This window comes from Salvelinus sp. IW2-2015, linkage group LG14, assembly GCF_002910315.2.
Source record: "Salvelinus sp. IW2-2015 linkage group LG14, ASM291031v2, whole genome shotgun sequence".
Classification (NCBI taxonomy): Eukaryota; Metazoa; Chordata; class Actinopteri; order Salmoniformes; family Salmonidae; genus Salvelinus; species Salvelinus sp. IW2-2015.
In genome coordinates, this window is record NC_036854.1 from 17,745,973 (window position 1) to 17,761,713 (window position 15,741).

Here is a 15,741-nt window from a genome sequence, read left to right on the forward strand (position 1 = left end):
GACCACAAGAAACAAGATTCTCTGGAGGCCTGAATGCCAAGTGTCACATCTGGAGGAAGCATTGTGATGTTTTTCAGAGGCAGGGACTGGGAGACAAGTCAGGATTGAGACAAAGATGAACGGAGCAAAGTACAGAGATCCTTGATGAAAACCCGCTCAGGACAACGACACTAAGCTCACAGCCAAGACAACGCAGGATTCCCTTCGGGAAAAGTCTCTGAATGTCCTTGAGTGGCCCAGCCAGAGCTCGGACCGAATCGAACATCTCTGTAGACCTGAAAATAGCTGTGCAGCGAAACTCCCCTTCCAACCGGACAGACCTTGAGAGGATCTGCAGAGAATGGGAGAAACTCCCAAAATACAGGTGTGCCAAGCTTGCAGCGTCATACCCAAGAAGACTTGAGGCTGTAATCACTGCATTAGGTGATTCAACAAAGTACTGAGTAAAGGGTCTGAATACTTATGTAATGTGATAAAAAAACTGGACTACTTTTGCTTTGTCATTATTGGGTATTGTGTAGATTGATGAGGGGGGGGGAAATCTATTTAATCCATTTTAGGGGTCTGAATACTTTCAGAATGCACTCTCACCACACACAGTCTTATCTTCTTCTACATCTGCATTGCTTGCTGTTTGGGGTTTTAGGCTGGGGTTCTGTATAGCACTTTGACATATGCTGTAAAAAGGGCTTTATAAATATTTGATGGATGGTGGGAAATTGGACATTGTTTTTATGCAGATTTACAAATATTTGCATGAAAATCTGTCGCCAATTGGATGGAAACCTACGTAGCTAGTGACCTGGTTTGAGGACAAATTATTTTCAATGATTAAATAGATGTCCAAAAATCTGGCATTCTTGATGAATAAAGATAAATCTGAAGACATTCAGGAAGGCCGTTGTTATGGCAGCTTGATCAGCAGCGATATGGGGAGACATTGAAATTTAAATCATACATTAAAATCAAMCTTTCAGACAGTTGATAGATGTTGGCTGTTGAGGAATATAAACATTTATTGAGTAATGCAATAATATGCAAAGTTGACTAAATGGCAGTGGAGACATTGTTCTTTCACTGAACTAGCAATCAAAAGGTCCTGCTTCATTCATGGTCACCTCAACATGGTCATGAACATTTCTCCTTGTGGAAATGGAAATAAAAAAAGCATAACAAAAATAAATCTAACCATATAAATAAATAGACATGCGTCTCTCCATCGTAAAACTGAAAATAAATACAAGCTCTTTAAAAGAACTCCAGCAAATACCTCTTCAGAGCACCGAAGGTTACGCTCGCCATTTTCATTTTTGATTCCACCAACCCTCCCATTTCCCCTCCCTTCTCTCTCACGATCCGATGTAGTCATTCCAGCTCTGTTCTCTTCCATTGTTTGTGCTATTAACAAACCACAGTACAGACTCAAAGGAGAGTTAACACAACTAAGGGGTTCAGTCCGTTTCCATGGCACCACTTTCCTTGGACACCATAAGCCTCATCAGTTTGCCATGCAGTTTCTCGATCTTCTTCACGTCCTGGGCCTGGTCCGTCTTGTATTGTAAACACTACAATGGAACAGAATGAGTCGTGGATTAGGTAGAGGGAAACAGACATGAGGCAAATATTTGTTATATACAAAAATTAAAGCAACTGGTTAGTTTGCCAAATAGAGCCCCACAGTGGTGTTGTCATATTACCCATAAAACCTAGCGGTTAAACAGGAATATGGTTCCAATCGTGATTAGGATTAGGCCTGGCTCGTAGTCAGCGTTCCAATTCATCCTAAAGGTGTTTGATAGGGTTGAGGTCAGAGCTCTGTGCAGGCCAGTCAAGTTCTTCCACACTGATCGACAAACCATTTCTGTATGGACCTCGCTTTGTGCATGTCATGCTTAAACAGGAAAGGGCCTTCCCCAAACTGTTGCCACAAAGTTGGAAGCACAGAATTGTCTGTCATTGTAGCATTAAGATTTCCCTTCACTGGAACTAAAAACAACCCCAGACCATTATTCTTCCTCCAATAAAACTTCACAGTTGGCACTACTGTAGTCGGGCAGGTAACGTTCACCTGGCATCRGCCAAACCCAGATTTGTCCGTCGGACTGCCAGATGGTGAAGCGTGATTCAATACTCCAGAGAACACGTTTCCACTGGTCCAGAGTCCAATAGCTGCGAGCTTTACACCACTCCAGCCGACACTTGGCATTGCACATGGTGATCTTAGGCTTGTGTGCGTGCGGCTGCTCGGCCATGGAAACACATTTCATAAAGCTCCTGATTAACAGTTCTTGTGTTGACTTCCTTCCAGAGGCAGTTTGGAACTCGGTAGTGAGTGTAGCAACTGAGGACAGATTTTTTTTTACACACTACGCGCTTCAACACTCGGCGGTCCCGTTCTGTGAGCTTGTGTGACCTACCACTTTGCGGCTAAGTCATTGTTGCTGCTAGAGGTTTCCACTTCACAATAACAGCACTTACAGTTGACCGGGGCAGCTCTAGCAGGGCAGAAATATGAAGAACTGACTTGTTGGAAAGGTGGCATCTATGACAGTACCACYATGAAAGTCACTGAGCTCTTCAGTAAGGCCATTCTACTGCCAATGTTTGTCTCTGGAGATTGCATGGCTGTGTGCCCTATTCTATACACCTGTCAGCAACAGGAGTGGCTGAATAGCTGAAGCTACTAATTTGAAGGGGTGCTTTTGTATATACAGTCCAAATGAAAGTGATTTCAACATTCTGACTTGTAATGGAACTGTTTGGAAATGTTGAGCCTACATGTTAGATACATGCAAGTCTTCCACTCTCGGATTGTTAACAGGGACTAGTGGTTAGTGTAATGTAGGATACAAACAGATGTGCACATTGAACAGACTGTCTTCTCTTGAACATACCACTGAATCGTCGGTGACTTTGATGCGAAGGTTACCATCACAGTGTCTGTATTTGAGAACCACCCTGACCTGTATTAAAAGGAGAAGAAAATATTTTACAAACGTTAGCTAACTCGTTTCAACAAAGGTAACTGAAAGACCTTAGCCAATTTATTGAATTAAAATAATATGCAACTAACAGAGTTACATGTATTACAACATGGTTGATTATCTTAAAAGTATTCAGATTTCAACAGTTGACTAACCATACTATTAGGCAATTTATAGTTTTTCCTTCCTATTCACATTTGCCAGCATATTTAACGTTAACTGTTGGCTTCTCGTAAGCTGGCTGCATTGCTTGAAAACGGCAAGCTAACAAACTAGCTAACAGTAGTTAGCTATCCTGGCTGCTTCTCTAGACTTCATAGCCCTCCAACGGTGATGGTTATTATGGGCTATCACATTTATTTGTGCTGTGACATAACCATTACTAAATAAATGTTGCTAGTTACTGTAGCTAACAAAGTTTTAAACTTCATGGTTACCTTCATTGGCGCTGTCAAATATAGTTTTTCTGCCGCACGGGCGAACTCTTCCCATGTTTGATAATAAGGCATAATCCTTGTGCATAAGAAGTCAATTATAAAAGAAAAACTGTTTAAATCGGGCTGTTAGGTTTTCTAACTTCTTAAAAACCACATCAGCGAACTATCTGGTAGAAAAGAACCGATGTATATAAACGTCTGCGATTGGACGAGAGCTCTGAAGACCAATCACAGAGCACAATACTGTGGAGTTCAAGGTATGTCGTAATTCTAGAAAATATTCTACATAGCTACGAGACATGATTCTCCTCCAGAGAGAGGAGAGATGAGTCTTTGCTGCTATACACTCATGGAGGCCTTCACGCGTCAGCCAGTAGATGGCAGAAATAGTTATGTTTTTTTCAAGAGCGCAAGAAGGGCGCTTTCATTCGAAAGTGAACATAACAGAAATGAATAAAATTTGATTTCATTCTTCTTGACAAAAAATATACTATTCGCAACAGTATAAGAAATTCAACTAAACAATTTCACGTTTCATTGAATAATGGCCTGTTTGACAACAAACCAAAGATATTTGACTAGCAAAAGCAGTCCATAGATCTATTTGATTATTGATTAAATATACCGTACCAGTCAAAAGTTTGGACACACCTACTCATTCAAGGGTTTCTTTATTTTTACTATTATAGTAATAGTGAAGCCATCAAAACTATGAAATAACACATATGGAATCATGTCAGAACAACAACCTCTCTCTCAATGTCAGTAAAACCGTGGACTACAGGAAACGGGGAGGAGAGCACACCCCCATCCACATCGACGGGGGAGCAGTGGAGCAGGTCGAGAACTTCAAGTTCCTCGGTGTCCAAATCATTAAAGACTTAAAATGGTCCAAACAGGTTTGGTATGGGCCCTCAAATCCTCCAACTGCACCATTGAGAACATTTTGACTCGCTGCATCACTGCCTGATATGGCAATAGCACTGCCCTTAATCGCGCTACAGAGGGTGGTGTGTACAGGACAGGGATCGAACCCCAGGCTGTAGTGACAGCTTTAGACCACTGCGCCACTCAGGAGGCCTCATTTAACACACTTTAAATGGTTTAGATAGTTAAATAGTGTAAATGTGTCGTGTGTAAATAGCTATTTCTAATTCAATAGGCTACTACTCTTGCTCCCCAGACCAGGTGAAATTTAACTTGAAAGAGAAATCAAATAGGCTACTGAATCTCTAGGCCAGTAAGTATTTTCAGTCTCTGAGATAGATGACTCTTCTCTCTACCAGAAGCAGGTTGATGTTTATTAGAATGAGTCTTGTTCTGGAGGCAGAACTGAGCAATTTCTGCTAGACGGGCTATATTGTAAAATTTCTTGAAAACAAAAATGTGCTTTTTGGACTTATGGAGTGTGCTTAAGGAGGTGGTTAGGGTTAGGTTTCAAATCAGTTTAATGACTTTGTGGCTGCCGCTTTGCAGAGCTGCCTCAAGAACAAGTTAAATTACGAAAAAACGCTAACCTGCCTTCCAGGATTTACAAAAAATTGCATAATAAATTGTTTTGTTTTCATGTAGCCTATAATTAATACTATATCTGAAATAACAAAGCAAAAACTTGGGCCAATTGAGATATCGATAGTGACTAACAAATGTCAGTCAATTACTATAGCTCCCAGTGTAATTTTGTAAATGCCGGATCTCATGGTGCTTTCACTACAACTAGGAACTCGGAAAAAAACTAGGTCAGATTATGACGTCATTGATTTTCAGGTCGGAAAGTCGGAGTTTTAGAAAGATGCTCGAGTTTCCGATTTAGAATTCCGAGGTCGCTGACCTCAAAAAAAAAAAATCCCAGTCGTTTTTGCCGAGTGCCCAGTTGTTTTGAACGCAGCATGAGCTGGTACGAACGGAGACAGGCCCACAGTCCCCTCCCGATTAATCGTGGGAGACAATAACTGACATCCACATAGTGGCGCACTGAGGTTGCTTATTAGCCTACAGCCCCCCATAAACGTGTCATTCAAAAACCCCGTTATTCCCTTTTTTTTGCAAGGGGTACTTGCACCATCTCTGTTGGCTTTTGGGCTATCCCAAAAATCGAGGGGGTGTGGCCCTGTATGTTCTGTACGTCTCTTACGTACTCCACGTAGTTGAGAAACGCTTTGCGTCAGTGTTGTAGCAGTAGAGAGACGGGGATCCCAGCGGCACGTTGTCGCTATATGAAACAACTGCAGTCTCGCAGTAGCGAAAACCATAGAGTTTTTTTCCGTCTGTTCTTTCATTAGAATTTCGTAAACGGAGGCGCGATGCACTAGATCATGTAGGATAAATACTTTTTACAATTTTATTTTTTTATTTTTTTTACTATACTGGATGTAACTACMAGCCTCTTTCGTCCCGCGGCGTTCCATTGATATTATTTTGTAGCCTATTTAAGTGCGAACTTTCTGAAAACCATTGCAAGATAAGTCATCAGTTAAATAACTTATTTGAAGCCCTTAACGAAGACCCTGTTGTGTGACAATACTGTGACTGAATCATGAGGTGAGTAATGATCTAAGTCTTGATTAAAAAACATTGCAGCAACATGATGCGACCATTTAAATTAAATTCACACAGGTAACTTTTTGAGAGGCTATATGTCCAACAAACTTTCTAACCGTATGCGGTCAAATGCATGTTATTCATTAGGTTATTTGGTCGTTTAAATATAGTAAAAAAGTGTATTCTATTCTGCATATACAGCAAATTGCAGTGCAGCTATGTCGATGTGGATCTTGTCTCATTGAATGTAAAATAGCAAGGCATGCATTGCGCAATTGTATTATCAGTGGCTGCTACAGAGTTTACTGAAAAACACATTTGTTTTTTATTTTAAACTGTGTCACACCTCCACACGCCTCCAGAAAAACATTTGCCCAGTTGTTGCAATCAATGCAATAACCGCAAGTGGAATGGTTAAACCTAGGCTAATTGACCAGTGTACTTTCAGTCAACATGAATGTACCTTTGATCATAGCAATTTTTCATGCATATTGACAAAACAAGACCCATGGAAATGTTGCTAGGGTTGTATTCTACGTGCAATGGGCTTTCATTCATTGTGGATTTTTTTTGCTGGTTAGACATTTTGGGATTATTCACAACGATAATGAAATATAATTTATTTGATGTCACATTAATTCAAACATCCGTTTTTTTCGTTGATGTTGACAATTGGATAGAGCTATGACGGTTTATTACGCAGYGCTTGCGCACTAACTGACTTGTGCCTTAAAAAATACATGTATTTGCATTGAACACATTTAATATCACACAATTCTAAACCTGTATTTAGTAAGTATGATTATTTAATTCTTAATGTTTTATTAGTCCTCTAAGGTCGTTCTTCCACCTATGTCACACTTGACTTGCTGATGATGAGCACCACTGCACTTAGGTGTCCCATGTCTCTGCAGTGCAGGTGTGCCGTTTACTGTAACCCCAGGATGAAACAAACATCTCAAATGTGCATGTTATAGTGTACAATATGTAGTCTTCCTCTATTCAAAAGGTGTTATGTTGCTGATAAAGATGTGTATAAGTATAACAGCTTTGTGGCTGTTTGAAAAGGGCTCTCATTGTGTTGCAACGCGCTCATCACATTGTAGTGGAGGGAGTTGTCTGTGGGCTACGGAGAGTTCAGATGTCAAGGCTTGGTCCACAGTCAGAGGGTGAAACACTAGGGTGACCCCTAGTCAGATCCATGACTCAACATGGCGGGGGCGTGGTGCGGTTGAGGCCCCTCGAGAGAAAGGCCTAAATGAGGCCAGCTGCTGGCATCTCTCCACTAGACCAAGCCTCATCTAACGATGGCTCTGGCTGCTCCAAGGAACTCAAGCGCTGCTGGAATTCTCAAATATATATATTTTTATCCATCTTGCTGATTGGTGATCACATTACTTATTGGAAATAGTAAATAACTAGGTTTCCATCCAATTGGTGACAGATTTTCATGCGAATATTCTAAAATCTGCATAAAACAATATGCACATATTTCCATCAAACTGGCTTATTGCGGATAAAAGACTTTGCGTGATGACYTAGTGTACAGAAAATAACTTTTGAAGTTAACTTCCCATGTACCGAATAAAAAATAAAATAAAAGTTAAATGGGTTTCCATCACATTGTCAACTCTACTGATGGTTTTGTCACAACTGTTGCGTTATATAGCACGTGCGCTCTAACCAACAGCTCACAGATACAGTGTGAGTAGGCTACCTACATGAGATTGTGGATAAGAGCGAGATTATTTGTATTTGTCAAACAGCAGCCAAACATCAATCGTCATGTCACCAGAATAAGACCCCCAATATGTATTGGAAAGCAGCATCAAGCGCATCACCGTGCACTTTCACCCCACTGTGAAGTTCATCACAATTGATGTAATCTGTTGCCTAATAAACTGCATGGTTTCCCGAGTTATAGTTGGAGGACCACACAACATATGCYTTACTCCAAGTTTACTTTGATATGATAGTTATATCAATATTTGAGCATAAATGCGTTTCCACAGCCATTTCTCGCATTATTAATTTTACAGACACAAAAAGATCCCACCATGTTGAACGAACAAATTCTCTGTTGACATTTATAATATTGTTTCCGCATTTCCTTTTTCCTAAAGCCTGGTTGTGACTTTTCATGCGTCAAGTAATTCATCCGCATGGAATGGTTGGATGGAGACCTGGTTAGTGATAGTAAATGGTGGGTGAAATTGAAGTAGTCCTTTCTGTTTTGATTCATTAGACAACAAAGATGAGTGTCAAAAGGGGGGCTAGGCTATCAGATGTGCCTGGTGGGTTTGTTCAACAGGTGTGAGGTGGTTGACTGCTAGGCCAAGTTGCTGGCCTGACTGACTCGTGACCATTTGTTGGTGTGTGTCAGGACAGACCGCATGGAAGTTGTCTTTCTCCATGTCAACTGATCAGTCACTATAAGCCCAAAGACCTGTCAACATAAGACACCTTTACTATGTCAGGGATGAAACCTGAACTGTCTGTTCCTTTAAAATTCCTCCCCCATGATGTTCTAAAATAGAGCCCCCAGTCAGTTATGCATCCTGGGAAGTGAAGCACACTTGACGTTTTATCACTCCCGGTTGACGATTAAGCATCAGGCTGTGAGGTGTCATAGTAACAGCCTCTGACAGCCTTTTGAGGAGCCTGTTACATTTACACTGATCCTGAGAAATAACAGCTGTGGAAATGCTGCTGGTATTTTTTTGTATGCATTTCTTGTTCTCGTTTTCCTGATGACTGCCACAATTGTATTCAGCCTCTGGCTTTTTAATGGACTGGAGTAACCCTCCAAATAAAAAATAATTTAGTCCAAGTTTGTCTTGAGCCTAGTGATGCAAGTGGCTCATCAGACAGCAGTCAATAGGGATGAAGTGTGTGTGTGTGTGTGTGTGTGTGTGTGTGTGTGTGTGTGTGTGTGTGTGTGTGTCTGTGTGTGTCTGTCCACAGTCAGCCGTGACTGAGCGGAAAGCCAGGGCTTAATCCCAGATAGTGTTACCATACAGTAATAATTGGATGTAATTTCTGTTTCATTTGATAGGGGACTGTCATGAAACGGTGGCATGAGTCTTCGTAATAGGATGTGAGGAATAAGTTATTGTGCTCCAATGATTTATTTTGTCAATTTTCTCAGATTCTATCATCCACCCTCTGATCTCTGCTTTTCTCATCCATTTACATTTACATTTAAGTCATTTAGCAGACGCTCTTATCCAGAGCGACTTACAAATTGGTGCATTCACCTTATGATATCCAGTGGAACAACCACTTTACAATAGTGCATCTAACTCTTTTAAGGGGGGGGGGGTTAGAAGGATTACTTTATCCTATCCTAGGTATTCCTTAAAGAGGTGGGGTTTCAGGTTCTCCGGAAGGTGGTGATTGACTCCGCTGACCTGGCGTCGTGAGGGAGTTTGAGCGGGAACTGTACTTCCTCAGAGGTAGGGAGGCGAGCAGGCCAGAGGTGGATGAACGCAGTGCCCTTGTTTGGGTGTAGGGCCTGATCAGAGCCTGAAGGTACGGAGGTGCCGTTCCCCTCACAGCTCCGTAGGCAAGCACCATGGTCTTGTAGCGGATGCGAGCTTCAACTGGAAGCCAGTGGAGAGAGCGGAGGAGCGGGGTGACGTGAGAGAACTTGGGAAGTTGAACACAGACGGGCTGCGGCGTTCTGGATGAGTTGTAGGGGTTTAATGCACAGGCAGGGAGCCCAGCCAACAGCGAGTTGCAGTAATCCAGACGGGAGATGACAAGTGCCTGGATTAGGACCTGCGCCGCTTCCTGCGTGAGGCAGGGTCGTACTCTGCGAATGTTGTAGAGCATGAACCTACAGGAACGGGTACCGCCTTGATGTTAGTTGAGAACGACAGGGTGTTGTCCAGGATCACGCAAGGTTCTTAGCCTCTGGGAGGAGGACACAATGGAGTTGTCAACCGTGATGGCGAGATCATGGAACGGGCAGTCCTTCCCGGGAGGAAGAGCAGCTCCGTCTTGCCGAGGTTCAGCTTGAGGTGGTGATCCGTCATCCACACTGATATGTCTGCAAGACATGCAGAGATGCGATTCACCACCTGGTTATAAGAGGGGGGAAGGAGAAGATTAATTGTGTGTCGTCTGCATAGCAATGATAGGAGAGACCATGTGAGGATATGACAGAGCAAGTGACTTGGTGTATAGCGAGAATAGGAGAGGGCCTAGAACAGAGCCCTGGGGACACCAGTGGTGAGAGCACGTGGTGCGGAGACAGATTCTCGCCACGCCACTGGTAGGAGCGACCTGTCAGGTAGGACGCAATCCAAGCGTGGGCCGGCCGGAGATGCCCAGCTGGAGAGGGTGGAGAGGAGGATCTGATGGTTCAGTATACAAAGGCAGCCGATAGGTCTAGAAGGATGAGAGCAGAGGAGAGAGAGTTAGCTTTAGCAGTGCGGAGCGCCTCCGTGACACAGAGAAGAGCAGTCTCAGTTGAATGACTAGTCTTGAAACCTGACTGATTTGGATCAAGAAGGTCATTCTGAGAGAGATAGCAGGAGAGCTGGCCAAGGACGGCACGTTCAAGAGTTTTGGAGAGAAAAGAAGAGGGATACGGTGGTCTGTAGTTGTTGACATCGGAGGGATCGAGTGTAGTTTTTTCAGAAGGGTGGCAACTCTCGCTCTCTTGAAGACGGAAGGGACGTAGCCAGCGGTCAAGGATGAGTTGATGGGTGAGGTAAGGGAGAAGGTCTCCGGAATGGTCTGGAGAAGAGAGGAGGGGATAGGGTCAAGCGGGCAGGTTGTTGGCGGCCGGCCGTCACAAGACGCGAGATTTCATCTGGAGAGAGAGGGAGAAGAGGTCAAAGCACAGGGTAGGGCAGTGTGAGCAGAACCAGCGGTGTCGTTTGACTTAGCAAACGAGGTCGGATGTCGTCGACCTTCTTTTCAAAATGGTTGACGAAGTCATCAGCAGAGAGGGAGGAGGGGGGAGGAGGGGGAGGAGGATTCAGGAGGGAGGAGAAGGTGGCAAAGAGCTTCCTAGGGTTAGAGGAGATGCTTGGAATTTAGAGTGGTAGAAATTGGCTTTAGCAGCAGAGACAGAAGAGGAGAATGTAGAGAGGAGGGAGTGAAGGATGCCAGGTCCGCAGGGAGGCGAGTTTTCCTCCATTTCCGCTCGGCTGCCGGAGCCCTGTTCTGTGAGCTCGCAATGAGTCGTCGAGCCACGGAGCAGGAGGGGAGGACGAGCGGCCTGGAGGATAGGGGACATAGAGAGTCAAAGGATGCAGAAAGGGAGGAGAGGAGGGTTGAGGAGGCAGAATCAGGAGATAGGTTGGAGAAGGTTTGAGCAGAGGGAAGAGATGATAGGATGGAAGAGGAGAGAGTAGCGGGGAGAGAGAGCGAAGGTTGGGACGGCGCGATACCATCCGAGTAGGGGCAGTGTGGGAAGTGTTGGATGAGAGCGAGAGGGAAAAGGATACAAGGTAGTGGTCGGAGACTTGGAGGGGAGTTGCAATGAGATTTTGGAAGAACAGCATCTAGTAAAGATGAGGTCAAGCGTATTGCCTGCCTTGTGAGTAGGGGGGGAAGGTGGAGGGTGAGGTCAAAAGAGGAGAGGGTGGAAAGAAGGAGGCAGAGAGGAATGAGTCAAAGGTAGACGTGGGGAGGTTAAAGTCACCCAGACTGTGAGAGGTGAGCCATCCTCAGGAAAGGAACTTATCAGGGCGTCAAGCTCATTGATGAACTCTCCAAGGGAACCTGGAGGGCGTATAATGATAAGGATGTTAAGCTTGAAAGGGCTGGTAACTGTGACAGCATGGAATTCAAAGGAGGCGATAGACAGATGGGTCAGGGAGAAAGAGAGAATGTCCACTTGGGAGAGATGAGGATCAGTGCCACACCCGCTGACCAGAAGCTCTCGGGGTGTGCGAGACACGTGGGCAGACGAGGAGAGAGCAGTAGGAGTAGCAGTGTTATCAGTGGTAATCCATGTTTCCGTCAGTGCCAAGAAGTCGAGGGACTGGAGGGAAGCATAGGCTGAGATGAACTCTGCCTTGTTGGCCGCAGATCGGCAGTTCCAGAGGCTGCCTGAGACCTGGAACTCCACGTGGGTCGTGCGCGCTGGGACACCAGGTTAGAGTAGCAGCGGCCACGCGGTGTGAAGCGTTTGTATGGTCTGTGCAGAGAGGAGAGAACAGGGATAGACAGACACATAGTTGACAGGCTTACAGAGGCTACGCTAATGCAAAGGAGATTGGAATGACAAGTGGACTACACGTCTCGAATGTTCAGAAAGTTAAGCTTACGTTGCAAAAAATCTTATTGACTAAAATGATATAGTACTGCTGGCTGGTGAAATAGGCTAGCTAGCAGTGGCTGCGTTGTTGACTTTGTTTGAAAGTGTATCTGGCTAGGTAACCTCTAACTGGCTAGGTAACCTCGACAATTACTCTAGACTACACAATTATCTTGGATACAAAGACGGCTATGTAGCCAGCTAAGATCAAACAAATCAAACTGTTGTACTGTAATGAAATGAAATGTAATACTACCTGTAATACTACCTGTGGAGCAAAGCGGAATGCAACTACTCGCTCCAAACCAAACCGGAAGTGCGTATCGTAGAGGGAGAGGCAATAGAAGTGTTGTTTCTTGTATTATTGTCTTTTGTGTCTTTAGAGGACTGCTTCACCTTAATGTCCCCTTTCCCTTTTCTTCTGTCCTTATTTTGTCCCACTTTGTCCCTTCTTTGTCCCTTCTTCTCTTCTGCCAACTAGACACTCCTTGTTAGCTAGCTAGCTTCTARCAGGAATGTCCCTAGCAACTGCRTAGCAACAGGTAAACAACTTAGCTAGCTAAGAAAACGGTATAATTTTATGAAAAATTGAATCATCCCCCTCTACCTCCAGCTCTCTATCTGACAGTCCATCCTTATCGCTCTAATTTCTCCTCTGTTCACCTAAAAACTGCAAACCAGCCTTTCTGTAAGCATTTTATTTTGGCCTCTATCTGATGTCATTGCAGAGGAGTTTCATCTTTCACTCTGTGCACTTCACTTATCTCTGAGTGATTGTTCGTCCAAGCAAAGTGGACCCAGGAGAGAACTAATCACCACAGTGTTTCATGTCCCAGGATTAGGGCTGATTTACAGGAGACAAGTGGTTTTGTGCTCAAATAAGGTTACGTAATGTTTAATCCACTGACTGCGTTAAAACATTTTCGTCTGGTGTTTCCCCTCCTACCTGTTGTGTGTGTGAAACTAAGTTTAACTGGGTGTAAGTAAGCTGCTCTGTCTTTGTGTTTGTGTGTGTGTACACATTTTACTCTACTTGTGAGTACCAGAAGTCCTCACAAGAATACTAAACCAACTAAAATTCAGAGAAGTGAGGACATTATGCCAGTTCTCAATTGTAAAAAGCCTATTTTAGTGTTAAGGTTAGAATTAGGGTTAGTGCTAGTGGTTATAGTCAGGTTTAGGGGGGGGGGGGATTAGGGTTTTGAATAGGAATCAATTGTTTGTCCCCAAAAAGTCCTCACAAGTATAGTAAAACGTAACTGTGTGTATGTTTGTTTGTGTATGTGGGTGTCCAGTATGTTTTTAGCCTTTTAACCTTGCCTTGCCACAAGTAAAATCAGGAAATGAAACTGTCTCCATTGTTAGAGGTGGAGGATTTGTCTTGCCTTGTCTCTCTGACATGAATCACTAGACARGGTGAAGCTTTGTGGAGACGGCAAAGAAAATGTAGTGATCCACTTAATAAACACAAGAGTCCAGCAAAATCCTGCAACTGTGGTGGCAGTAGCAGGAACAGCGGCATCTGGTGGGCAAAACTTAGTACTTTCCCACTAATTTAATGGTAGAGAATGCAAGTGACTTCGTCACCAGATTCACAGGGAATACATTACAAAGGTTGAAAAAGCAGCAGTTCCATACTACTTGTCAGTCATAAAGAACTGCTACTGTATTACTGGGTGTGGTGTGGGTGGGTGTGTTGGCGGGGTCTGAGGGTGTGATGGGTTGTGGGCGGTCTGTGCGGTGGGATTGTGTGATGCGGCGTGTCTGTGGGGTGGGATTGGTGCTGGGCGGTCTGTGTGTGGGATTTGGTGTGGGCGGGTGGTCTGTGCGCGTGTGGATTGGTGGTGGGCGGTCTTGTGTGATTGGGGCGGTCTGTGGGCTGGGATTTGGTGTGGGCGGTCTGGGGGTGGGTCTGGTTGGTCGCGGCCGGTACTGTGGGTGGAGGATTTGTAGTGGGCGGTCTGTGGGTGGGATTGGTGTGGGCGGTCTGTGTGGGCGGTCTGTGGGTGGGATTGGTGTGGGCGGTCTGTGGGTGGCGTTTGGTCATTCTATTGTATTCCTCATGTCTTACTCATTGTTAAGAAGAATTATGATCCAAATCAGATGTTGGATATTATATTTATTCAAGATTAGATGAGTCCTATAAATTCAAATGGCCAATTTGGGTGCAATCAAATAGCTTTATTTCTCAAATGAAATTATATTTCAACAACAATGTTTCAGGAATGCAAATCTTATGTTTCTAACAGAAAGGATTTCAGAACAATCTGATATGGTGGGTGTTGAAATCATCTTTCTGGTGCTTTTTCAGTTGGAACGACTCATTTGTGATTTTAAGATTCTCTCCATCTCGTCTTGCTTTCGGTCTCTCTTCCTCTGTACTGCAGTAGAACGTTGTTTACCCAGTGTTGTATGCTGACAGGGCGATGCTCTTCCACATTAGAATGACTGGCTTTCAGAACCACAGCATCCATCAACAGCACCTCACCGCCTTCGTACCAAACAAACACTGTCAACTCCCCACACTGTTACCAAACCTCCCTTTTGTAATTATGTTTTTAACGTTATATTCTGTTTCCATGGAATGGGAAGAGGACACCTTTTTGTTTAGTGCTGCTTATAGTTGTCCAAATGACACTGGAATAGCGTAATGGCTTCCTCATTACGAGCGCAGCATTATTTATAAACTGAACACAATACTGCGTTTGGTAACAGTCCATCTTTAAATGGTACTCTAAAGCCCAGATGGAAATAGGCTCTATTATAACATCTTGCCGTCTCTCTTTTTGACACTGGGATATACAGTTGAAGTCGGAAGTTTACATACACCTTAGCAAAATACCTTTAAACTCAGTTTTTCCACAATTCCTGACATTTAATCCAAGTAAAAATTCCCTGTTAGGTCAGTTAGGATCACCACTTTATTTTAAGAATGTGAAATGTCAGAATAATAGTAGAGAGAATGATTTATTTCAGCTTTTATTTCTTTCATCACATTCACATCACATTCACAGAAGGTTACATTCACTCAATTAGCATTTGGTAGCATTGCCTTTAAATTGTTTCCACAAGCGGGACCTTGCAAGCTGAAGAACACCATCCCAACCGTGAAGCACGGGGGTGGCAGAATCAGTTGTGGGGGTGCTTTGCTGCAGGAGGGACTGGTGCACTTCACAAAATAGATTGCATCATGAGGCAGGAAAATTATGTGGATATATTGAAGCAACATTCAAGACATCAGTCAGGAAGTTAAAGCTTGGTCGCAAATGGGTCTTCCAAATGGACAATGACCCCAAGCATTCTTGCAAAGTTGTGGCAAAATGGCTTAAGGACAACAAAGACAAGGTATTGGAGTGGCCATGACAAAGCCCTGACCTCAATCCTATAGAACATTTGTGGGCAGAACTGAAAAAAACATGTGCGAGCAAGGAGGCCTACAAACCTGACTCAGTTACACCAGCTCTGTCAGGAGGAATGGGCCAAAAATCACCCAACTTATTTGGAA

At 43.8% G+C, this 15,741-nt stretch overlaps 1 protein-coding gene across 1 annotated transcript; it reads right to left on the minus strand.

The window, feature by feature from the left end:
- Positions 1 to 991: 991 nt before the first annotated feature.
- On the minus strand, positions 992 to 3,594 carry LOC111972483 (signal recognition particle 9 kDa protein). The gene is made up of 3 exons (XM_023999483.2): positions 3,422 to 3,594; positions 2,895 to 2,963; positions 992 to 1,565 (listed from the first exon to the last, which is right to left on the minus strand). Exons 1-3 carry the CDS (start codon positions 3,491 to 3,493, stop codon positions 1,452 to 1,454), a joined length of 255 nt encoding a protein of 84 aa, XP_023855251.1. The 5' UTR covers positions 3,494 to 3,594; the 3' UTR covers positions 992 to 1,451.
- Positions 3,595 to 15,741: the final 12,147 nt, after the last annotated feature.

Excerpts from the sequence above, each read along its gene's own strand:
- LOC111972483 (XM_023999483.2), bottom strand. The coding sequence starts at position 3,493 with ATGCCTTATTATCAAACATGGGAAGAGTTCGCCCGTGCGGCAGAAAAA. Across the intron at positions 2,964-3,421 it reads ATTTGACAGCGCCAATGAAG|GTCAGGGTGGTTCTCAAATA; the intron begins GTAACCATGAAG and ends CTTTTAATACAG. Across the intron at positions 1,566-2,894 it reads AAGTCACCGACGATTCAGTG|TGTTTACAATACAAGACGGA; the intron begins GTATGTTCAAGA and ends GTTCCATTGTAG.